The sequence below is a fragment of the Odontesthes bonariensis genome, chromosome 21, assembly GCF_027942865.1.
Source record: "Odontesthes bonariensis isolate fOdoBon6 chromosome 21, fOdoBon6.hap1, whole genome shotgun sequence".
Lineage (NCBI taxonomy): Eukaryota > Metazoa > Chordata > Actinopteri > Atheriniformes > Atherinopsidae > Odontesthes > Odontesthes bonariensis.
This window is the reverse complement of record NC_134526.1, coordinates 13507609-13533618: the sequence shown is the minus strand read 5'-3', so window position 1 is coordinate 13533618 and position 26010 is coordinate 13507609. Positions and strand designations below refer to the sequence as shown.

The 26010-nt window shown below is 40.7% G+C and overlaps 1 protein-coding gene across 2 annotated transcripts; it reads right to left on the bottom strand.

Annotated features, from left to right (window-relative positions):
- Positions 1-22279: 22279 nt before the first annotated feature.
- Positions 22280-26009, bottom strand: LOC142371880 (uncharacterized). 2 transcript variants are annotated; one of them, XM_075454622.1, is made up of 4 exons: positions 25357-26009; positions 23110-25309; positions 22816-22935; positions 22280-22714 (listed from the first exon to the last, which is right to left on the bottom strand). In XM_075454622.1, exons 1-2 carry the CDS (start codon positions 25735-25737, stop codon positions 23492-23494), a joined length of 2199 nt encoding a protein of 732 aa, XP_075310737.1. In that variant the 5' UTR covers positions 25738-26009; the 3' UTR covers positions 22280-22714; positions 22816-22935; positions 23110-23491. The 2 variants fall into 2 exon arrangements, with proteins under 2 accessions (XP_075310737.1, XP_075310736.1); XM_075454621.1 differs by having other exon boundaries at positions 23110-26008.
- Position 26010: the final 1 nt, after the last annotated feature.

Sequence of the window (26010 nt, the reverse complement as noted above, 5' to 3'; positions counted from 1 at the left end):
AGACTGCTTCAAAAGACATCTGTAGCTGTCCAGGGTCCAAATGCAGAAGAGGGAAATGTAAGTATGTGAGAATAGAATTCCCAGCCAAGTATTTATCTTTTTCACAATGAAGTGTGTAACTCCACACACCCATAAGAGATCTGCATGAATAGAGATGTTCATTAATGGGAGGAAAGGGAAGGGCTGTACTGTCTCTGTTATTTTAAACAAAACATGTAAAAGACATTTCTTTAGGACCTTGAAAAAGTATGTCAGCTTCTGAAAAACAGATGCATTTTGTGTCTTCTCTTACAAACATTACTTTGAACTTTTTTTTTATCAAATAATCTAATCATCCTGGTTTTGATGTTTGTTTGTTTTGTTTTCTTATCTGTGTAAGAAATGAATACATCTCATGACACTTTGAAAGATGAAACTATATTTACCAAACCATCTGTACAATATCTGAGCCCCTGCTTGAGTTATTTTTGCTGATAAGGGCAGCTACACAGTGCAGTTTGGGATTCTGGGAAAAAAATAAATAAAATCACTGAGCATTGTTGCAGAACGGGACGCTGACCTTGTGTCTTGCTGTGAAAATGGCTGAAGACTCGAACAGCGAACAGCGGGGAGAAATGATGTTATAAAACTGGATTAAACTCTCAGAAACACAACTACAGGGAAGTAAAACAGTTTTGGGGGTAATTTAGGTAATCTTTCCTATGGAGAAAATGATCCTCCTCAAACACTATCTGACATTTGAGCATCACAGAGTCATTCCAGCACGTAATTTTACTAAATAAGATATTTAGTTGCATCTCTCTTAATTGAAGAAGGCATACTTAAGCGTCTGTTTATAATAGCCCATTAAAACAGAAAGTCTGACCTTATGAGCATTATGAGTACATGAAAAAGGTCAAATTTGAGAGAAGTAATTTTTAGGCATTTAGTATAACTACTGTCTTACAACGATACAATATAATTCAATGATGATGATAATCTGATGTCTGGGCCTCAACTTGTTTTGGTAATATGGACAAATTCTGCTCTGTTGGAGCCCATCCTTAAACGATCCACCCAAATAAACACACACAAGTGCATGTGTGTGTTGTCTCTTACTGTTTCTAAGCACTCGTTTGCTTATGATTAAACCATTTCCTTTCATTTCAATTTGGGTTGATAACTCTTTTGCTCTTCCTGGTGCATTAAAATGTAGTAAAACAGTTCAGAAAATTAGAATTGCAATGGTTAACCATCAATAACCATGAGCACTGATGACACCCTCTGATAAGCCATAAATCTAACGACATTAGATCATGTTAATGGTACACTGAACATTTTCAGCGGCAGCATTCCCCAAAGCCGTTTTCGAGAGTAATTAGCATCACTCTGTTAAACATTAACACAGCTCAACTCTCAGACACACCGCATTTCCGTTCTGAGCGACTCTCATCTGTTGTGAGCACCAAACTGAAAATCTTTTAAGATCCTCTGAGAATCTCCTCCAATTCAACTGATGCCATGCTTATTTATAATTACTGATAGACACACAACATAATTCCTACCCAGCAAATGGATAGGAGATATTAATCAAAGTTTAGGGGTGAACTTGTTTGCACCACTTATTCTTCCCTTTCTCCTTTTATTCACAACACACCATCTGTGACTGACATCTCTGAGCTCTACCTCACATTAAGGTTAACGTTAAGATTAAGAGCTGCGACCAGAGTGAGCAATTTCATTAAATGCTAAATGAAAGATGCTGAAAGCACAGAGGCCATCCTTACAGGAAATTCGAGTAATTTGTAATATTGGCATTGAAAGAAAAAGAAACATAAAAAACACCAATTTATGGCATAAAAGGTTTGCTGTTTTAAGGCCCTGTCACACTGTTGCGTATGAGAGAAGCATATGAGTTGCGTATGAAAATTATCACTCATACGCTGGTATACGCTGACATACGCCAGGGGAACGTTAGGCATAGGTTGTATACGTTTCAAGCACGCTGGCATACGTTGGCATACGCTAAGGCAGAAATACATTTTTGAACATGCTCAAAACTTTTGTGCGTATGGTTAATACGCTAAGCATACGCTAGGCATACGCTGAATACGCTAGAGGTACGATATAGCTACGTTACTGATAGGTCGAGAACGCTGGACATAAATTGCCATATGTTGGCATGAAGGTGTACCGTACAGCTAGCATATTTATAGCCTCCGCCCGTCTGCCGCCTCCATCTCCGCCAGACGGGCGGAGATGGAGGCAGCAGGCAACTGACGATTCACGGGAGCAGCCAGGAGGAGGAGTTGGGGATCTTGATCGCTCAGAAGCATGTAACTCATCAGCCGCAGGTGCATCAGGCATTTCAGCAGGTTTGGGTGAGAATGATTCTTGTGTTTTTTTGCCTTTTCCTCGGCCCAGGGCCCGGGCAAACGACGATTGCTTCTTGGGAGGCATGATCGAGATGAATGTCTCGAGAGATGTTGATAGCGCGTCGTCAACTGCAATAATGGAGCAATGTGGAAAGGCTGCTGATATAGGCGCGTTGAAACGTACGCTGGGCATGCGCAGTTCATATGCTACTCATACGCTAGTCATTCTTTATTTTCAAGGACTTTTCGTGCGTATGAAAATTATATTATTAATTTTCATACGCAACTCACGCAACAGTGTGACAGGGCCATTAGCAAAAAGGTAAGATAGCAGACACATATATTCAGTTTATTGTGTTCAAAGCATGTGTAAAACTATGGAGAGAGATTAGTCTCAAAACCGCTGACAAATGTGTAAATGACAATCCACCAGTTCCACATACATCACAAATACGTTTCATTATTTACAAATAAATATATTTCATTTTGTGTCTCACAGTCTGCGTTTTATACAAATACTGTTAAACTCATTAATACTCATTTTGGTTTTTATATATACATCATGATTTGGATGTGAAAGTGAACGCATTTGTTTCAAATTTTGTTGCATATATTTGTAAAATCAAAGTTACAAAATTAGAATGTATTTATAAATTGGTGCATCTGCATTTGTGGATTAAGTCACAAGCCTGTTTTCTGTGCCGTATTTTTGTTCATTTTCTCTCGGTTTTTTTTTGGATTTTGAGACTTTCCTTTCGCCTTTCTGCACCTGATCCACACACAAATGCAGCAGCCCATTCACAAATGTGCCAAGCAAGCGAACGAGCTGCCGCTAGGGGGCGCTGTTGCTAAGTTTCACTGTGGTTGTGGATGGCGGTGCTCCTAGCTTCCAGATAACAGCCCTGCTGCCAGCAACAACCAGGCATCGCTCCAGGAGAGCGGCATGGTGGGTCAACCGGCCTCATCTTCTAATGGAAATTCGTCTACAGTGAGTAAAAATATAAGGATCTGTGGTCATTAATGTTGTGCAATAAACCACAGATTTGACCGTGAAAATTGTATAATATTTCAGTGAGTCTAATTGTTAGCTAACCCCATCGTTTAGCTAGCTAGTCATCACAGTGAAGACTACGACGCTGAAGTTGGCATCCGATTCACCAGCCTCCGATTCGCGGGGTGGGCATAAAGGGCCATTTCACTGCATTTTTTGCATTTTGATCGACCAAAACAAGGTCCTGTATGGAAACTACAGTAGTTACACTGCTCAAATCTGGATGGAATTATTCTAAAGAGGCTGTAGATTCATTAAAACCTTGTTTGGGATTTGTGAAAATACAGAACAGGGCCATTTGACTGCATTTTTGGTATTATGATCACCCTGAACTGGGTCCTGTATGGAAACTACATTACTTGGACTGCTCAAATCTGGATAGAATTATTCTAAAGAGGGTACAGAGTCTTTAAAACACATTTTATTATTTGTGAAAACTTTATTTGGTCATTGAAAATTCAAAAAGTTCCTCTGAGCTTTCTTTCTTCTTTTCATTTGGACCATCCAAAACCAGAACCTGTATGAAAAATAATTAAATATGGGTTTAATCATTGATCACATGATACAAATGATATCAAACACACTTTAGAATTTGTGAAACCTTTCTTTGTACCAAAATTCACAGAAGTCCTCGCCTCTCCATGTTCATTTTAATTTCCATGAGGAGCTCCTGTCTTTCACCACATAGGAAAAAGAAAAAGTTCATGCATTTTACGTCACTAACTACTTACAAGAGTCTTCTTCACTTGTTGACTTTATTCTCATGTTCTTTTATCTAGAAACAATGACTTCTCTCACCTTTCATCCATCTGCCCGTGGTCAACCTCTGCCACCGATTCAATCACTTCCAGAGCCTTTATTGTTGCCTGCATCAGACATCCCATAGTCCAACCATTAATATGCCCTATTCTGTATTGGATGCTTTGATGAAATCTGCATCACAAATGTATTGCTGTCATCTCATTAATCTTTCCACTAACATGTGCTATCATTTCAGACCCTGCTTGTCTTCTCCTGCTCCCATCCTAGTCATCTTACCTCCCATCTGAGTGCAGACAGGACCTCCTTCATCCCTTTATTAACACTATCTTAGATGTCTGTAAAACAACTGTTCAACATTGTCTTTGCCTTGCAGCCCTTTAGCCTGTTTGTGAATGTGATAACCTGCCATTGTAATAATGAGATTAAAAACTGTCTATTTGGCTAAAGTTTGTTTCCAGTTGCCATTTTACAAGACACGTCAAGAAAATAAAAATGTATTTTATTTGACGTATTTAATGCAAAATAATGGGTGGTTAAGACCAAAAGTAATCATTAGGTTGTGCTTACATGATTTAGAATACTGTACATGGACATATGTATCTGTTAGGATGGCCATGTAGCAGCTGGATACGCAAGGTAGGAAGGCAGAGGTAGTGATGAACCAACCGGGTGTTTTATTCACCAACATTTATCAATCAATCAATCAATTTTATTTATAAAGCACATTTTAAATAAACGCAAAGGTTACCAAAGTGCTGTACATTAAAATAAACACAATAAAAACATCATAAAACAAAACTTTGCACATAAAATAAACAACCTAGACGGTGGTAAAAGCCAAAGAAAAGAGGTGAGTTTTAAGACGACTTTTAAAACAGGACAAGGAAGGGGCCTGCCTAATGTGCAGCGGCAGCTCATTTCAGAGCCTAGGGGCAGCAACAGAAAATGCTCGGTCCCCCCTGAGCTTCCGCCTTGTTTTAGGAACCCTCAGGAGCAGCTGGTCAGCTGACCTGAGGGATCGACTGGGTGCGTAGGGCTGCAGAAGTTCAGAGAGGTACACTGGTGCAAGGCCATTCATGGCTTTAAAAGCAAATAAAAGAATTTTAAAATGAATTCTAAAATGGACGGGAAGCCAATGGAGAGATGCTAAAATCTTAAAATACATTTACCCTCTATTATAAAATCAATCAATTCCTAGCATGTCTAAACAAAAGTACCAAATCTACCAAAGACTTCCCCTAACTGATTCTGGTGCACTCCCCCCCACACCATCAGCACATGGTACAACCCGGAACCTTCAAACGCTGCAGACTGAATGTAGGGACTCTTTTGACCGAGCACCCTGGAGAAGAGACATAGGTGAATGACTTTACACACAAATTTCAGAATTCACAATTCCAAACAGCATAGTCACCTCACAGATTATCACATCCTTTAGCTACATGTTTCCTTATCACAGAGCATTTCAGGCTACTAACTGACTGGATGTTTCCCTTTACAGGCCTGGTCCCCCTCACTCCCCACTGAGGGCAAAACAGGACTTGCACACCCACTTGTTGTTAATATACACATTCAATAAAACATTTGACAATTTATTTGTGCCACATTATTAAAAATACTACTCATGTGACCTCAAAGACCAAAAGTCAGTAATGAAGATTACCTTCATTACAGTATCCCATTTTCCCGTTGTAATTTATTTTACTCTACTCTGGAGCCACGACAACACTACACATTTTTAACTGACCAAACTACACACTGTACTATCTATATTACAACAACTTAACAAGAAGTTTATTTCTCACTGGCAACCACTTGAAGATATGAAGAAATAGTTTAACCCAAAAGACATCTTCAACATTCCAGAAAGACAATCTTGATTAAGTAAATGTATTTCAACCTTACATTCACAAATTGTCTTGTCTGGTATAGGGTGAACTCTAACAGCTAAATGTAATGTTTAATATCCAATTAATCAGTGCACATAACACATAATGGCAAAATACTACGGGTTTGATAGACGATATAATTAGGAAGTTGTGGTACAGTATCTAAGATCGTGTTAATAAAGGGATGAAGGAGGTCCTGTCTGCACTCAGATGGGAGGTAAGATGACTATGATGGGAGCAGGAGAAGACAAGCAGGGTCTGAAATGATAGCACATGTTAGTGGAAAGATTAATGAGATGACAGCAATACATTTGTGATGCAGATTTCATCAAAGCATCCAATACAGAATAGGGCATATTAATGGTTGGACTATGGGATGTCTGATGCAGGCAACAATAAAGGCTCTGGAAGTGATTGAATCGGTGGCAGAGGTTGACCACGGGCAGATGGATGAAAGGTGAGAGAAGTCATTGTTTCTAGATAAAAGAACATGAGAATAAAGTCAACAAGTGAAGAAGACTCTTGTAAGTAGTTAGTGACGTAAAATGCATGAACTTTTTCTTTTTCCTATGTGGTGAAAGACAGGAGATCCTCATGGAAATTAAAATGAACATGGAGAGGCGAGGACTTCTGTGAATTTTGGTACAAAGAAAGGTTTCACAAATTCTAAAGTGTATTTGATATCATTCATATCATGTGATCAATGATTAAACCCATATTTAATTATTTTTCATACAGGTTCTGGTTTTGGATGGTCCAAATGAAAAGAAGAAAGAAAGCTCAGAGGAACTTTTTGAATTTTCAATGACCAAATAAAGTTTTCACAAATAATAAAATGTGTTTTAAAGACTCTGTACCCTCTTTAGAATAATTCTATCCAGATTTGAGCAGTCCAAGTAATGTAGTTTCCATACAGGACCCAGTTCAGGGTGATCATAATACCAAAAATGCAGTCAAATGGCCCTGTTCTGTATTTTCACAAATCCCAAACAAGGTTTTAATGAATCTACAGCCTCTTTAGAATAATTCCATCCAGATTTGAACAGTGTTACTACTGTAGTTTCCATACAGGACCTTGTTTTGGTCGATCAAAATGCAAAAAATGCAGTGAAATGGCCCTTTATGCCCACCCTGCGAATCGGAGGCTGGTGAATCGGATGCCAACTTCAGCGTCGTAGTCTTCACTGTGATGACTAGCTAGCTAAACGATGGGGTTAGCTAACAATTAGACTCACTGAAATATTATACAATTTTCACGGTCAAATCTGTGGTTTATTGCACAACTTTAATGACCACAGATCCTTATATTTTTACTCACTGTAGACGAATTTCCATTAGAAGATGAGGCCGGTTGACCCACCATGCCGCTCTCCTGGAGCGATGCCTGGTTGTTGCTGGCAGCAGGGCTGTTATCTGGAAGCTAGGAGCACCGCCATCCACAACCACAGTGAAACTTAGCAACAGCGCCCCCTAGCGGCAGCTCGTTCGCTTGCTTGGCACATTTGTGAATGGGCTGCTGCATTTGTGTGTGGATCAGGTGCAGAAAGGCGAAAGGAAAGTCTCAAAATCCAAAAAAAAAACCGAGAGAAAATGAACAAAAATACGGCACAGAAAACAGGCTTGTGACTTAATCCACAAATGCAGATGCACCAATTTATAAATACATTCTAATTTTGTAACTTTGATTTTACAAATATATGCAACAAAATTTGAAACAAATGCGTTCACTTTCACATCCAAATCATGATGTATATATAAAAACCAAAATGAGTATTAATGAGTTTAACAGTATTTGTATAAAACGCAGACTGTGAGACACAAAATGAAATATATTTATTTGTAAATAATGAAACGTATTTGTGATGTATGTGGAACTGGTGGATTGTCATTTACACATTTGTCAGCGGTTTTGAGACTAATCTCTCTCCATATAAAACTCTTATTCTTTCTTCAAAATACCAGAAAATAGTTATGTTATTACATTAGAGATAACTTGGACACTAACATAATTTTAGATGTTTACTATACTTATTCAGTTACAATTAAGAAAATATGCCTAAAGTACAGACTCATTCATTTGAGGGTATTCACAACCAAAGTTATTCTTTTATGAGTTATGGAAATGTTAAGCCCGGAGTTCATTAAGAGCCTGGCATTTATACAGTTTATCAAAGTTTCACATGCTCACCCAAAGCACACAGAAAAATTATCTCTCACTGCAGGTTAATAAAAGCCACCTTTTGGCTAAAACACTAAACAGAGCCAACAAAGAGATTGCAGGAACATTAGTATACTTTCATAATAACACACAAACTTTACATAACTGTGGCATATCAAATCTGAGCTATGCAGCGACCAAGATCATCAAATGCTTGTCGCACATTGTGGCTTGTAGTAAACTTGTATGACAGTTACAATCTCACAGCGTGTAGCTGACCTAAAAAGTAACACTCCAACTATTCCAATTTTACAGCCACCTGCCTCCACTGCCTCTTTAGTATTTTTGAAAACACAAATCAACCGACGTTGACATTTCCTAGACCAGAGGAGATGCAGAAAAGCAAAAAGCCTCTTCACAAAATTCAAAGTCATAGTACATCAAGCACCATTCTTCACTTTGTTAGAATACTGATTAAGCCTCTTTAATTAGTGCAAAATATCTTAAATGTGATTTACACAATCATCATGTTTATGAATTATTCAATCGATCTTTAATATGCTAGTTTTGAAGTGTAACCAATTTTTATTATGATCAGGGTTGAAAGACTCCTAAACAAGACACTGAAAACCGTCATTTTGTAAAATCCCTCCCAGTTTGAATATTTATAGAAACTTTAATTGCAGCGTTGACGGGTACATGGGGAGACTGAGTTTGCCTTGTCAGAGTGTGTTGTCATCATTGGTTTGACATCAAAATGACTCATCATTCTTTTTTACAAGGCAATGGCAGAGGTGGGCTAACAAGTCTTTTTACACATTTGCACATAAGTATACAGCTATCACACGGAGAAACAGAGGCATGAGAATGCGCCACAGAAGTCAGTGCTACATGGTCAAACATCTCTGTGAATCAGAACCTTCTGCCAATGTTGCCATTCGTGGACAAGACACCGTTAGAAAATGGCAAGAGAGGTTTCATAAGTGGAGGACATTGTTGTGGGCTTTGACTGAGGTACACTGTAATGAAGTCACGACAGTTTTCCTTAAGACAGTGCTGAGGGAGTGAAAGCCTCAAGAGTACTTAAGAACTGTGTATGTCTTACTTCTACTAAATGGCTACTTGTGGGCAAACTTCCATTACATTCTATCACTAAAGTTGTAGTTTTCTACTTTTATGCAATGATCATGTGTGATATCATTACTATGATCACAAGAGAGGTTTATCTGAAAGTTGATCACACATTTCTGACTTCACTACAGCTCCCTGTGTCTTGTCATCCCTTATTGTTTGCAGGTGGCATAATTAGCATCGATCTATCTGGCTCCGGTTAAGGCTCTCAGGGAGAGATGCTGACAACTGTGGTTGGAGATTGAAATGAGGCATTTTCAGGGGATTTGGCAGCTGGAGTGCCACGGTTTTCATTGTTAGAGCCAGCTTGCTTTAGCCTTTTTCATCCTTTTTTCCCCATCAAGCCTGCAAGGCTGTGTGAGACAGGCATCAATGTCCTATTCTCTATCTTTTTGACAAGGCTGACAAGTCTGCTCAGATTGAGTGCAGTTAATTGGACAGGGCATCATAAAAAAGACGGACATTAGGATTCTACATATTAAAAAGCTGTAATTCCTGAACACTTCATCTCTAAGCCTAGATTACTGCTAATAACAACTAATTAGTAATAAATTGTAAGCTTTTCACTATTAGCGTTAAAAGACATAAGGGGGAAGGGGGCTGAATAATGTATTTTGAAAAATGTCTTTGATGAAGAAGAATTACCAGGTATTCTGTGTTCACTCAGTTTTCAGTTGGTGTCATACACTAATCCTTACGTGTTCTTACTATTTCATTTGATAAAGATGTTTACAGAAGATTATGGTTTTTTTTCAGTATTTCGAGAGGTTTTCCTTTTTTTTTTGTGATCACATTTACGTGAAATCTGAATGGGTTTCTGTTGTGTTTAGATTTCATGTGCAAAGCAAACTAACTTTCATTTTCCAGAGGAAGACTGGTTGGTACTCAAAATCATGCCCAGTGTGTAAGAGAGTTCCTTAAAGGCTCGACCACATTTAAACGGTGCAGAATGCAAATACGAAGCCTCAGAACAGAAAATTAATACATTTATACACGCTGAAGGTATCCAGAGATAACCGTGTATGGGAAGGGATATATAGTGGTATAATCCTGTTTGCAATTAAAAGGGCCCTCTTCAAATTGGCAGAAACTGCAGCTGGTTAGCAGTTAATCAAATTCTGATAACAAGTATGTGGTGAAAAAAGATTAATTGTAAAGTGATATGATTGGGATTTGTTTTACATGTTTGATGCAATCTTTGAAATGTGGGGTTGAATTTGCGCACTGCATGTTGTAGGAGCATGCTTTGACGATAGTTTGTTTGGATATTTGCTTATTTCACGTGAAAGGCTATGATCAAGCTTTTTTGATACATGTGTATGATGCATTTACATTCATACATTTGCATTCATTGAAAGTGTGACAAAGGGCTGAATTACATTAAAAAAAAAAATTTCCCCCCAATAATTCATATTTAATTGCTTCCTTGGTGTTAAAAGGAAAATAAATGACAAAAACAATCAGCATCATCCCTCATCCAAATGAAAGGATTAAACGTCAGCTTAAAAAATGTATGTTTGAGGGAAGCGGTTTGTGGTGGAGGAACACACAAATTCCACTCTGGAGATCCAAGTTCATTCCCTATCCAACACATTACTTTAGCATTCGAAACTTCACTTTTGTTAGTTTTGTCAGTCACTGTTTGGTTAAGTTTAGTCATTAAAAACTAATTGAGTTACAAAAAGGCTGTGGCTTGCCTTAAAACAAACTTTGATAACATCTACCACACACATGTGACAAATTGGGTTAGCTTGCCGCAGACAAAAACATCCAGGTTGATGTACATTACTTTGGAAGTTATGCACACTGTCTCTTTCTCTATCACACACACACAAAAGAGAGAGAAACGTGCAATTTCTTCTCATTAGTATGAATACATTTCTTTTTTTTAATTCCTGCTTCCTTATTTCTTTTTTATGAGATTGGGTTTGTTATGTATCCATCTGTTACTGAACTCCAGGGAAACAGTGATGGCAGCTATCTTGTGAATTAATTGACTTTGACTCAGTGGTGAAAAAAATACAGCAGTGATAGGTTGCTAGACAAGGGCCAATGATTAATTTCTCTTTGACATGCAAAGTAGCCATTAGTTGCACACAAATTCTTCAAATATATAAGAAATATTTTATGCTGTTTGTCACAACTTGTGGTGCTGAAATCAATAAACATGTTTTTGGTTTTGTGTGAATGTCATAAAACAGAGTAGACGTCCCAGAGAGTGGACATTTTTTGGTGTCTTTTGGTCTTGTGATTTTGCACTTCAGAGCTGTTATAACCGAGCTTATGAAAAAAAAAAAAAATAAGAAATTCAAGACTAAATTTTTGTTTTCACAGTTTGCACAACAAAAGTGTGGTGAACCCCACTGCAAGCCATACTAGGCATGCTTTTTAAACCATCTTCACAGTTTAAGATGTTTACCAGTAAAACCAGTTAAAACAAAAAGAGCCAATGCACCACTAAAGGACTACCGTACTATTACCCTGAGGCCACTGGAAACAGAGGGGCAAAACACAGGTCGAAATACATCTTTTTTCGATTAAACATGATCAATGGCAGTCCAAGTCACACACAGTTGCTTGAATGTGGGAGCATTCCCCTCCTATTTGGCTCATTGGTTAGCCCATCAGGAAAAATCTGACACATTGTTGAAATGAGGGTGTTATATGTGTTCAGAGATGTTCTTGAGAAACACTGTGCTTCGTGTTTGAGTACATGCCATGTTCGCTGATGTATGATGGTCTAATGTTATGGTGTGAAGAAACAAATGAGAAACTATCAGTGGAGATAAGGTGTGCTTTGCTTGCTCATTGCCAAGGTGCCTGACTGTTGGTTGTTGACGATGGATGAGCAATCCTAGAGTCATCCCAACATCTCACTGGCAGTGTAAGAGCTATGCCAAGCAAATTAATGGTTAACTGTCCAGGATGGATGGTGTAATCAGCAAGGTCCTTATGTAAGCAGAGACTTAGTGTCCATTTTACTCGTGAAGCAAAAAAAAACACTAAATTCCCTCAGCAGACACTGCACAACTTTTTTTCTCCATCAGACATCTTTCCTTTCTGTGAAATACTGTCTGGTTTTTCTCTCACGGCATGATTCTCCTTGTTTTTCTTCCCAATCTTAGACACAAACGGAGATGAGGTAGATGCTGCTTTGCATGGATGCAAGTCATTAATAAGAGATTTGGTGCTTGGAGAATGCCATAACAGATAACTGGAGAATTGAAAAGTATTGTTATATACTCTTCCTCTTGCTTGAAATATGAAATATGCTATGGTTGCATCACCAAAGCACACAAGATGAAATTGAAGGATACAAAGATCAAATAGCTGTAGTTTCTCTAGGAAAGTCTATACAAGAAACGAATCCTCTTCCCAACAAGAGAAAAAGAAAAGTGACCCTTGTTTTAACCTGGCTGCAGTCCATCCCTCCTTCTCAAGGTTGTGTAGTGTAGAGAGTACTGAACTGCAAAGACACACACTGTAAAATCCAATTAGTTATCATTACTTAAAATAAGCATACAAACCGGTTGCATTTAAAAAAAACAAGTAGATAAAACTAGGTATTTTAAGTTGTACTAACTAGTGCTTCCTTCGTAGAGTACACTTATAAATGAGTTGAAGCAACTAAAACAATCTAGTAGAATGTACTTGATAACTTACTTTAGATGTACTCTTGACTTAGTAAAGACTACTCAAAATTACTATTTTAATCTACTAAATTATTGCATGTGAAATTTACTATGTGTTTACTCCATATAACACACTTATCTAAATTGGACTAACTTAGCATTTCTATGTTATATTTAATTGAACAGCAATCTGACTTACTTGCTAAAACCAAGCCAGTGTTACTTCAGCAATCCAAGTGACTCAATATCTATACAGGAATGAAAAACAGGTTCCAATCTCCTAAAATAATCTGGATTACAATTAAACTTAAATTGATAAATCAAGGTAATAACACAGTTGAAATTTCAATTATATCAATTGTTTTTTTTATTTTTCTTCCATTTATATCAACATTTTTTTTAAATTGCCTTGAATGATGTTAGAAACGTTTAACTGACTAATCAGGAACATCCCTAAGCTGTTGTTGCAAAAAAAAGCAGCAAAACAGCAATCACAATTTAAAGTCAACTTACCATGTGAAATAAAGACAGAAGAAGCCTTTCATAGACTTACCCCTGCATCAATTTGTTGCACCAACTCTGTCAGGGTCTGTCCCACACTTCCTTTCTTTGCCTTGAAGATCTCGAAAAAGCGTGGTGTGTGGCGGTCCAGGGCCTCAAAGAAGTCCACCTGTAGGTTCTTGGTGACTACCCTATTGATCTCTGCATACACCTGCAACACACAGCAAAAAGCATGGTGACTAAATAGGGTTGGACCAGTGTGGAAAAATACATTCATACATACATTGCAGAGCAGAGAGGGTGGAGTACTGCAAAAAAGTGCTTACTTGTCTCTCCGTAAAAAGAGCTGGCCACCGCTCCTTCAAAGTTTTCACTGGAGGTCCGGCCTCCACAATCTCTCTTCTCCGCAATGGGAAGGTCTGGTACATCTTTGAGGCAATGACAGCTCCACAAGGGTTCCATTTTTTCATTTCTTCAACCAGGAGTTTTCTCTCTGCCTCTAGGCTATCTTCATTCTGCCCCTCAGGAATATCCGGTAGGTAATTAACCTCATACCTTTTGGGTCTTTTGAGGCCTTTTAAAGCCATTTGTGGTCTACCTCCTTTCCCAGCATTTATCGCAACCTCTATACATCCTGCTCTTTTCAGTTTACCGCGATAGTTCCCCCATTTTGAATTTCAAGCTATGCTTCCAGCCAGAACACCCATCTGGTGAACCTGGTTCCCTCAAACAGGGATGTTTACTGATGAGTGCATTGCCACAGAGTGGAGCCGTTCAACACTTGGGTAGGTATCAAATTTGTAAATTGTTTCAGCAAGCTTTTCCAGAATACTATGCTTCATGTCTTTCGGTGGATTCCAATGTGCTGCACATAATAGAAAGACCCTGCAACAAAAACAAAAAGCACAGCTGAGCAAGGACACAACAATAAAGATAGCATTAGGCTATAAATGAACTAATAATGGAGGCACCTTGCTTAAAATTCAGGCTAAAAAGATGTCTTAAGATTTCTTTTTAAATATCAGAGGTGGAGGTCCTGATTTAAAAATACTTTTGACGGTAAAATTGCACCTTGAATAACAACTTAGATCCCAAAAAGTGACCAAAGTCCGACTGTGTTTTAAGTACTTGAGGAAACTGAGAAAATTTATATTAACAATTTACTATCATGGCACATGGAGCTATTTTTTGTCCACCTGTGTATAAATGCTATAATCATAAAACATTGCATCAAAGAATGAACTTGAAGAAGTATGACTTCTATGTCCATGTCTATGGCTCATGTTTTCATTGTATAGTATTCCATTCATAACGTTGCAATTAAAATATTTTTTAATCAAAATCAATTAAAGATGTTACCATTTGAAAATGTCCACACTTTTCTACTAAGCTGTCATCTCTAATTTCTCATTAAATATCCAGCCCCTCAGCCCTTGAGCTGCCAGTTCGCTTTTATTTCTCCTCTAAAGTCTCTAGATTTGTTGCTAGTCGCTTTTTGGGAAAAAAAAACCCAAATCGCTAGTGAAAAGTCGCTAAATATAGCGACAAAGTCGCTAAGTTGTCAACACTGGACCACTGATTAGTGTGTCAATAAACAACCGAAGCAGCGGGGTTAGAGGTGGTGCACAGGTCTTGACCTGTGTCAGTTGATGCAATGCATTGTGGGATTTGTAGTTTGAGTGGAGGGAGTGCGATTTACCGGCGGGCCATTAATAATAGACGTATGAAATTATCCGGCCATGGAAAAAATATTAGCAATGACTTATTTCATGCAAGTCTAAGTCAAGTCATGAATACAAATGAATGAATTCTGCCATGGCCTGAACAGGCTAACGTTATGCCTGTTTGGTTCGTTGGCTATCGCTAGCTAACGCTAACAGTCATAGCAGTAATGAAAACACATTAACAGACAAACTTACTTGATAACTTAACTTATTATTTTTCTTCAAAAGAATAAGCAGGCTGCCCTCAGTGCCCCGGCCTGTATACTGGACTGATGCGCTGGTTGCTGAGCGGGAGACTGAATGTTGCTACTGCGCATGCACACTTCTTCTTCTTCTTCTTCTTTGAACGCACGGTGGGAGTGAGACTGTGTTGGCTACTTAAGCACAGCCCTTTTACAGACAGCCGTTCCACTTCCTATTCACCCCATTATAAAAAATTTGGCTGCAGTTCAGTGGATTTTGTCTGGGGGCGCTGGCGAGCGAGTGCAGAATGACCATTTTCCATAGGGCTGGCGCTAATAACTCAAAAAATGTCCCCGCTAGCGGCTGAAACCTGAAAATAATACTGTGATTTCTGACAGAGGGATGTGGATTTATATCGAAAGTACAATAACCTGGGAGTTATAGCTTTCTGTTTTCTTACAGGTCTGGCATTTGCGAGTCAGTCTCCGCTAGCATCTAGCTAACGGAATCTGAAGAACGCACGGCTGATTACGACCGGCTGCTTTACGGCACTCGTCCACTGTGCCAGAGTGCTAACCTGGTGCCGCTAACAACAACCAAAGCTAAACCAGAGGCTAGTCAGAGAGTATGTAAAAGGGCTGTGCTGAAATCTGTAACTATTTGAGCTAACACTTCTCTGCTAGCTCAGCGCTAGGACTGACCATGCCGTAAAGTGATGCCACATGCGTGACGTCACTCGGGATGCAATACTGACAATAAATGTGTATTTTAAACAAATCTAGTGAGTCTAAAAAATCAAACCAAGTGCCGTTTGAAAGGATAATTTATCCTGCCTTTAGGAAAATTAAAATGAAAAAATATAAAAAATTCTATCAAAAGCAATGGCTGCATCTAAGGTGGATTTCATAGTACCACCATAGAGTTCGGCGTGCTCTGCACTGCTTCGTTGGCGCCCCTAGAGTGCAGTACCACCCGGAAATAGCCACCAGTTTTCCCTCTCCTCATAATAGAGACTCTCTGACTTAAGCCTGATTCTTACTCGGCGCAACCGCGCAACTGTTCTGGCTCGAGAACCATTAATGATGTCATCGAAAGCGCCAGCCCCTTCACAGTTCCTTCAGCTCACATGCGTCACATTTGCAGTTCTCTCCAGACCAGCGGGCGTCACTGTTGAGGAAACAAGCTGAAGAACCGGACGAAGAAAAGCATACGAAGAAAGCATACACAATGCCACCTGTGGTGTCACGTCAGCAGAGGCTGGCACATCTGATGCGGATGCGGAATGAATTTACTCTGGGTGTAGAACTGTATATGTATCTCAGTGCTAAGCGGCTGCGGCAAAAACAGAAGAGAAGGTGGAATGTTCGTCCTTTGCAACAAGACGAACTTTGTCAAGTGTTGTCCCAGTGTAACTTCATAGACGTGTCGTACAGATGTTTGTAGAGGCGCACCCTCTCGGTCACCGCGGTCTCTGCAGTGTTCATGTTTCCTTTCTCTTGGTCAGCTGTTTCCGGTTGAGCTCGCGCGAAGTCAGAAAAAAAGTTGTGTTCGCGACCTTGCGACGCGCGAGGATTTTTTAGCTTGGGACGGGGGGCGTGGTGGAATTTTGGGTCACGTGACCGTTTGCGCCATTTGCGACCAGCTAGTAAGAATGGGTCAAAGCGAGGTTGCGCCGAGTAAAGCCTGATTCTTACTCGGCGCAACCTCGCTTTGTGGTCACGCACACAACTTTTTTTCTGACTTTGCGCGAGCTCAACCGGAAACAGCTGACCAAGAGAAAGGAAACATGAACACTGCAGAGACCGCGGTGACCGAGAGGGTGCGCCTCTACAAACATCTGTACGACACGTCTATGAAGTTCAGGCATGAAAATGGGTCAGGGGTTAAAAAGGTGAGAAGAGCGCGTGCGGCCCAGGGGGCGGGGTATGACGAGCTTTGTTCACCAACACTGTTTCACAACCGGCACTGCCACCTTCCCTTGCAACTGCTGCTTAGATCTGGGCCCTGAGTTGCCTGGCTCGGCCCTGCTTGTTCTGGGATCAAACTATGCAAACTATGTGTTGAAGCAATAGTTTCCAGCTTCTTTTTGTGGATGTCGGTCTGCACATGAGCCATCAAGGCATGGCTGCCCTTATTGGCATAGTTGATCTCCTTCTGGCAGAGGACACACCTGGCCAGTCCCGTTTTGTTTATTTTATGGAAAACATCCCCTATGTTGAAGGACACCTCCTGCCCCTTCACGCAAACCTTTCCCTCAAGTTTGACCCAAGCCCATCTCCAGCTGCACTTGATCCCTGAGTCTATCTGCTTCACAGTTGCAGCATCCTCCTCTGTTAATACACTCATCCTGCAAGAATATTAACTGTAAACAGGGCTCGAAATTAACTTTTTTCACCACCACCCAAAATGACAAGAAGATATTAATGTTACTAGCCAAACACAAAATGGCTAGTACGTTTTCTTTTCTACCAGCCACACTAAGCTTAAATTTACCACCATTGGGCCAGTGTTAAAAGAAGAGCTGGTTTCTGTAACATGGTTACCCAGATGTCAGAACAGTAATTGCTCGTAAGTAAATGTCACTCTTAATTTAGATTAGTTGTGTGGTGTCATAACACTAGCACTTTTGAGAGCAAATAGAATGGCCAATCACTGTTTCTCACATTTGGGTAGAACTAACCACTGGACTACCAGATATCATTTCACCCTGGTGTTTAATTTAGAGCGAGACGGGCGGTGTTCGCTATTTTTAGGCGGCTTGAAACCATTACATTTCAATGAATCAATAAATAACATTACTGGCGACCAGTGTTTCTGTTACGTAGCGTTAAAAACAAGATTGACACTAACTGTATTAACAATCAGGGCCGTAGCCAGGATTTTGGAATAGGCGAGGTCCAATATATATATAAATATATTTTAAATTATATAGTTTTTAATATAAAGCAGTGTTGCACATTGAGGCTAGTAGCAAAATAAACCATTATAATGTAACAAGAACCCATAGCTAAAAAGAACCTGATTATTTCCCAATGCAAGCCTATAGAAATGTTTGGTACAAGCAAAGGCCATTTGGCCAGGCATAGAGTAAGGCTAACTAACCAATATAAAAAATAGAGTTAAATATAGATGGATAGATGCATATTGTAGGCTATAGCTGTTGCTAAACAACCTATAAATATGTATGGGCTATATTGAATTCATTACTAAATTGGATGTGAAAAATTGTCTCCAGCCTCACATAAATGTGCATTGCTATAACAAGGTGCTGTCTTTCAAAAGCGCACCTATGCTTCTCTGCTTCTTTATTCACGAACCATACATGACACCGATATAACAATCATATCATTCTAAAGAGCTCGAGCTGAGCTTTCCGTCAGTATATAGCAATCGCCGCTGCACTGCAGAGTGGCCGAGGAAATCGTTCGTCAAATTCGTCTAATTTTTCTATTACTGATTACTGGTATGCAGCTACTATGTTGACGGTACTTTTCTCACCGAATACGGAGCGCACACACGTGTTATACACACCGTTGGGAAAGGGCAGAAACAGACTTTTCAAATGGTACCACGCACTCACACATTCACGAAAGTGATGTCAACACAAACGTCAATTGAAACGTGTATGTGAAAACCGAGATAAAAAAATCCCTGAAAATTACCGAGGTCCAGACCTCGCTTTCCTCATAGCTGGCTACGGCCTTAACAATATCGAGCGAACAGGAGCTAATCATTTCTACCGGAGCTTTAGCTAGCTCTCACGGTGTTCAAGACAAGTTGTAGCGAACAGTGACTTAACCCATGTCAAGAGAGCTCCTCAGTTGAAAAAAAAAACAAAAAAACAATCTCGGCTTTCTAACTATCAAAAAACGCCCAAATCAAGTCTGCTGTTTTTTAAAACCATCCAGCGTGAACAAGGAATTTCTCCATTCAACACCACTGAGCTTAGTTTCCATATCACTCGTCTCACAAAAGCAAGCTAGCAGGTAACAACTAGTATTTATCATCTGCAGCCGTCATGAGCCAGATAACGTGTTGCCCTAAACTTGATTTTCAGCACGCATGTTAGAATAACATTTATGTGCACATGTTTGCCACAGTAAGCGAGTTACCTCAACACGTAACAGCAACACAACCGTGTGACTTTTCCATTTAGCAGCTTTCACCCTAAAACGTGTTGTTCAGATCCAGAGCCATTGCGGATTATTCCATCAGTCAGTTTAGATCCAGCGGGAAATGAGTTGCCATGTCAATCAATAAAAATGTGACTTTGCTGTCTGAATCAGTGGAATATTCGTAAGCGAGGACTGGCAACCAGGAGTGGGTTGTACCAGCTGATCAGAAAAGAAGCGCTATATATAATAGCTATTAATCTCGATTGGCTGTAACCACTTGTATACCCCCCCCCCCAAAAAAAAAAAAAAAAACTCTTCGGATCTACACGATTCACACAAGTCACCTATTTTGGGACCAAAACGGCGAATTTCGCCGAAAGGTGAGGGATTATCATGCCTGGAAGTTACACTGGGACAACGTTGTCCCAAAGGACAACGTTTGACAAAGTTCGTCTTGTTGCAAAGGACGAACATTCCACCTTCTCTTCTGTTTTTGCCGCAGACGCTAAGCACTGAGATACATATACAGTTCTACACCCAGAGTAAATTCATTCCGCATCAGATGTGCCAGCCTCTGCTGACGTGACACCACAGGTGGCATTGTGTATGCTTTCTTCGTATGCTTTTCTTCGTCCGGTTCTTCAGCTTGTTTCCTCAACAGTGACGCCCGCTGGTCTGGAGAGAACTGCAAATGTCACGCATACTCGGCGCAAACTGCGCTTATGAGCTGAAGGAACTGTGAAGGGGCTGGCGCTTTCGATAACATCATTAATGGTTCTCGAGCCAGAACAGTTGCGCGGTTGCGCCGAGTAAGAATCAGGCTTAAGAATCAGGCTTTATTGTTGTGAGTGAGCTTAACTCTAAATAAAGTAATCTTCACTCTAAACACTAAGTATTTTGCGTTTTTCACCATGCAAGTAACTGTTACTTCATAAATATAAGTTGTAAGTGCATATTGTTGATAACCTAGTAAAGTTAACTAATGAATGTATGTCCGGGCAGCTATTAGATTTTAGTATGATGACACTTTTATCTTATTTTATCTTATTCCATTTTGTTGTTTTTACTGCTTTCACTGTTCTTTTATTGTTTTTACTTATTCTTCTCTTTATTTATTACCTGCTGTAAAGCACTTTGGTACACCGTAAGGATCGTCTGTAAAGGGATGTATAAATAAAGTACATTTACATTTTACATTTACTATGGCAGATCATCTGGTGGAGATTGGGTGCAGGCCGGCGATGATATTGATGAACAACAGGTGTACTGACCGAGGAGAGGGAACCCAGGACTCCACCCAGCGGCAGGTCCCAGCCTGCCCAACCCATCCTAGATTCCAGAAGATAAAACAAACACCACAATGATAAAGTACAAGGTGAGAAGATTCAGTTGATGCATCTCCTGGATTACTGACTACCTGGCAGACAGGACACAGTTTGTATGACCAACAGGAAAGGCTGTGTACTGGTAAGGGATGAGCGGACTCTACTTTCTAAAGAAGGCTCAGATCCTTTAATGTGTGCAGCAACATGCTGGAGATTTTCTATCAGTCTGTTGTCAGCAGTGTATTTTTCTTACCTGTTGTCTGCTGGGGGAGCAGCATTGGAGCCAGTGATGCAGAAAGACCGGACAAACTGACCAGGAAGGCTGGCTTCATCACCGGACACAATCTGGAGACATCTGAGGCCGTGATGGAGAGGAGGACTCTGTACAAACTGTCATCCATCGTGGATGATCCTGACCAACCCAGGAATCTGGGTTAGTTCAGTTTGGGTCATGTTGGATCTCTGTTTCGTGTCCTTTTTTTTTTTTTTTCATTTACTCAGTTAGTCTTGTTTTCTGCTCAGCCTGTAAAACTGGTTTAAGTTAGCCAAAGACCACCACCTGTCCTGTGTTAATCATCAGCCTCATTATGAATGCTCTCAGTTTCTTTTGTTCATCACCAGACCCTCATTGTTGTTGTTCCCTTCTTGGGAGTTTGTTGTCAGTTTTGTGTTCCAGCTCGGCTCGATATCTAGTTTTGTCTGAAGTTTTCATTTTTGGTGACTTCCTGTTTTGTATTAAAAGTACGCATTTGTCATACTGTCCCGTGATTTAGTTTTAGAGTATAAATCATGTTATCGTGTACTGTAAGAGTACCTCTGGTATGAGAGCAGTAAACTTTAAGGTAACTACTAGTTATGTTTAGGTTTTATTTTGTACTGCAGCTAAACATGATGTGAGCTACACCACAACTGAGTTCACAGGTTAACTGCTTGTACCTCACTTTATACATAGACCACTTTGGTATTGTCCTTGAGTATAATCCAGGGTTTTATACCTGAAGCTATGCCATAAATCCATTATCAGTGGACTACACATAAGAATTCACAGACTGACTTGGAATTATTAGGAAGTTTATTTCTAAGAGTTCTGCGTTGAAGCAGTGCTGCACACTTAGAAGACGGTACATTGGGTTTAGTTGATGTCAGTTTAGTCAGTCCTAAATGTTGAACATACAAGCTGGTGATGGCTGACAATATGAACATAGCAGCCAATATGAATAAACTGTTCTAGAAAGAAGAGTTATCAATAATGAAATGATTAACAAGGTGCTGGTAAGGTGGACAGCTGCCCCAGGAAGCTATTTCAGGACGTTAAGACTCCATGTTCAAAACATGGTGATTAAAACTGTGAAATATTTCACATGGATGCTTTGCACAGAGACTCTCAGATAGAAGTCCATTCATCTTAGCTATATTTTTCTCCTTTTACATTATGTGCCAAAACATTTAGAGACCATTAGAGAGCATTTAGCAAACACATAATCAGATAAAAAAGAGGTGACGGTGAGTCTCCTCTCTGCCATTCACACAAAGCATCCTGCTGCTCATGGACAAAGCAGGAAAAATAATTTTACAGAGAGAATGTGTCTGGTATGATAATGATGATGTCATTTAGCTGTATTCATACTGCATAATGATTCAAAAGGTAGATAATAGAACATTAAGGAAAATATCACACACTAGAATGGAAAATCAAAATGTCATTTATTAAGGCTTCTCTTTAAGGTGAAACTTGTGGAATGAGCACAACAGCTTTATCAGCATTTAGTCCCAGCAATTTTTATTTTCAAAGCAGTGAGCAGAGAGTTTTTTATGTTCCAGCATGAAGGAGCACTCCCAGTAGGGGAAGGAGATAGTGGTGTTGACTTGTTCAGCTTCTGCTGCTCGATCTGGATGTTTGTGAGGAAAACCAGAGAAAATAATGAGCGGTGCCATTTTCAGAGGTTTCTTGTTTTGTGGTTTTGTTTTGTTTTTGGGATGCGTCTCTTACCTCTGCACCTATGTGACAGGCTCTGAGCACGTTGGGGTAGTTCCGATAGACTTTGAGGGTGGAGATTGATGGTGGCATTTTTCTGAAGGTTGATGTCAGAGACTTCAGGTGGAGCTGCATCTGTTTGCAATCAGCAAGAGGATAAAAATAGTCAAAAGCTAAAAATAAAACACTACTTCATTTTTGCTGCAAGTAGAGTTAGAATTTCACAAAAGTGAAGGGACAGTAAGGGAGATGGATGGAGGATGTTAGAAGCCACAGATAAAGAGGAAATATGATCGGTGGAGGTGCTACCTTGGAATCAGGTGGAGGTTAGTGCTGGAGAATTTTGTCAGATGGAAGGTGGAGATTGAAGGTGGCGGTTTTTCTGCAGGTGGATGGTTGACTCTGCAGGTGGAGATGGAAGGTGGTGGTTTTTTATACAGGCGGATGGTAGACTGCATGGGATGGAAGGTGGAGTTTTTCTTCAGGTGGATGGTTGACTCTGCAGGTGGAATGGTAAATGGACTGTACTTGTATAGTGCTCTTCTAGTCTAGCTCAAAGCACTTCTAACACTACATGCCACATTCACCCATTCACACACACTCATACAGCACGTCTTAGTCTATATCTAACTATGTGCTTCCTGGTCATTCATTCATACACCGATGGATGCATGGGTAGGCAACGTGGGGTTCAGTGTCTTGCCCAAGGACGCTTCAATATGTGGCCCGGGGAAGCTGGAGTTGAACCACCGACTTTCTGATTGGTGGACAACTGTTCTTCCTCCAGAGCTACAGTCGCCCCGTGGAGCTGGAAGGTGTAGGTTTTTTGCAGGCGGATGGTAGACTCTGCATGAGATGGAAGGTGGAGTTGTTGTGCAGGTAGATGGTAGACTCTGCATGAGCTGGAAGGTGGAGTTGTTGTGCAGGTAGATGGTAGACTCTTCATGAGATGGAAGGTGGATGTTTTTTGCAGGTGGATGGTAGACTCTGCATGAGATGGAAGGTGGATGTTTTTTGCAGGTGGATGGTAGACTCTGCATGAGATGGAAGGTAGAGGTGTTTTGCAGGTGGATGGTAGACTCTGCATGAGATGGAAGGTAGAGGTGTTTTGCAGGTGGATGGTAGACTCTGCATGAGATGGAAGGTAGAGGTGTTTTGCAGGTGGATGGTAGACTCTGCATTTGGAGCTGGAAGCTGTAATTTTTTGCAGACGGATGGTAGACTGCTTGTGGAGAAGGAAGGTGAAGGTTTTTCTGCAGGCGGATGGTAGACTCTGCATGAGATGGAAGGTGGTTTTTTCTGCAGGCGGATGGTAGACTCTGCATGAGATGGAAGGTGGTTTTTTCTGCAGGCGGATGGTAGACTCTGCATGAGATGGAAGGTGGTTTTTTCTGCAGGCGGATGGTAGACTCTGCATGAGATGGAAGGTGGTGTTTTTCTGCAGGCGGATGGTAGACTGCATGAGATGGAAGGTGAAGGTTTTTCTGCAGGTGGATGGTAGACTGCATGAGATGGAAGGTGAAGGTTTTTCTGCAGGTGGATGGTACTGCATGACATGGAAGGTGACGTTTTTTGCAGGTGGATGGTAGACTCTGCAGGTGGAGATTGAAGGTGGAGTTTTTTCGCAGACGGGTGGTGGACTGCTTGTGGAGAAGGAAAGTGGAAGTTTTTCTGCAGGCGGATGGTAGACTGCATGAGATGGAAGGTGGGAGTTTTTTTGCAGGTGGATGGTAGACTCTGCATGAGATGGAAGGTGGTGTTTTCTGCAGGCGGATGGTAGACTGCATGAGATGGAAGGTGAGAGTTTTTTTGCAGGCGGATGGTAGACTGCATGAGATGGAAGGTGGTGTTTTTCTGCAGGCGGATGGTAGACTGTATGAGATGGAAGGTGAAGGTTTTTCTGCAGGCGGATGGTAGACTGCATGAGATGGAAGGTGGATGTTTTTCTGCAGGTGGATGGTACTGCATGACATGGAAGGTGACGTTTTTTGCAGGTGGATGGTAGACTCTGCAGGTGGAGATTGAAGGTGGAGTTTTTTCGCAGACGGGTGGTGGACTGCTTGTGGAGAAGGAAAGTGGAAGTTTTTCTGCAGGCGGATGGTAGACTGCATGAGATGGAAGGTGGGAGTTTTTTTGCAGGTGGATGGTAGACTCTGCATGAGATGGAAGGTGGTGTTTTCTGCAGGCGGATGGTAGACTGCATGAGATGGAAGGTGAGAGTTTTTTTGCAGGCGGATGGTAGACTGCATGAGATGGAAGGTGGTGTTTTTCTGCAGGCGGATGGTAGACTGTATGAGATGGAAGGTGAAGGTTTTTCTGCAGGCGGATGGTAGACTGCATGAGATGGAAGGTGGATGTTTTTCTGCAGGTGGATGGTACTGCATGACATGGAAGGTGATGTTTTTTGCAGGTGGATGGTAGACTCTGCAGGTGGAGATTGAAGGTGGAGTTTTTTCGCAGACGGGTGGTGGACTGCTTGTGGAGAAGGAAAGTGGAAGTTTTTCTGCAGGCGGATGGTAGACTCTGCATGAGATGGAAGGTGGTGTTTTTCTGCAGGCGGATGGTAGACTGCATGAGATGGAAGGTGGATGTTTTTCTGCAGGCGGATGGTAGACTGCATGAGATGGAAGGTGGGAGTTTTTTTGCAGGTGGATGGTAGACTCTGCATGAGATGGAAGGTGGTGTTTTCTGCAGGCGGATGGTAGACTGCATGAGATGGAAGGTGGGAGTTTTTTTGCAGGTGGATGGTAGACTCTGCATGAGATGGAAGGTGGTGTTTTCTGCAGGCGGATGGTAGACTGCATGAGATGGAAGGTGGGAGTTTTTCTGCAGGCGGATGGTAGACTGCATGAGATGGAAGGTGGGTTTTTTGCAGGTAGATGGCTCTGCATGAGATGGAAGGTGGAAGTTTTTCTGCAGGCGGATGGTAGACTGCATGAGATGGAAGGTGAGTTTTTTGCAGGTAGATGGTACTGCATGAGATGGAAGGTTGAGGTTTTTTGCAGGTGGATGGTAGACTGTGCGGTTGGAGCTGGAAGGTGGAGGGTTTTCGCAGGCAGATGGTAGAAGCTGCAGATGGATGTGGAATGTGGAGGTTTATCCTGCAGGTCGATGGCTGTTGATGGAGACAAAAACTGTATTTACTGATTCAAATATGAAAAAAAAACTTATATAAGCAATATAACTATGTACAGATATTTAACCATCTAA

Excerpts from the sequence above, each read along its gene's own strand:
- LOC142371880 (XM_075454621.1), bottom strand. The coding sequence starts at position 25,778 with ATGCAGTACCATCTACCTGCAAAAAACTCACCTTCCATCTCATGCAGT.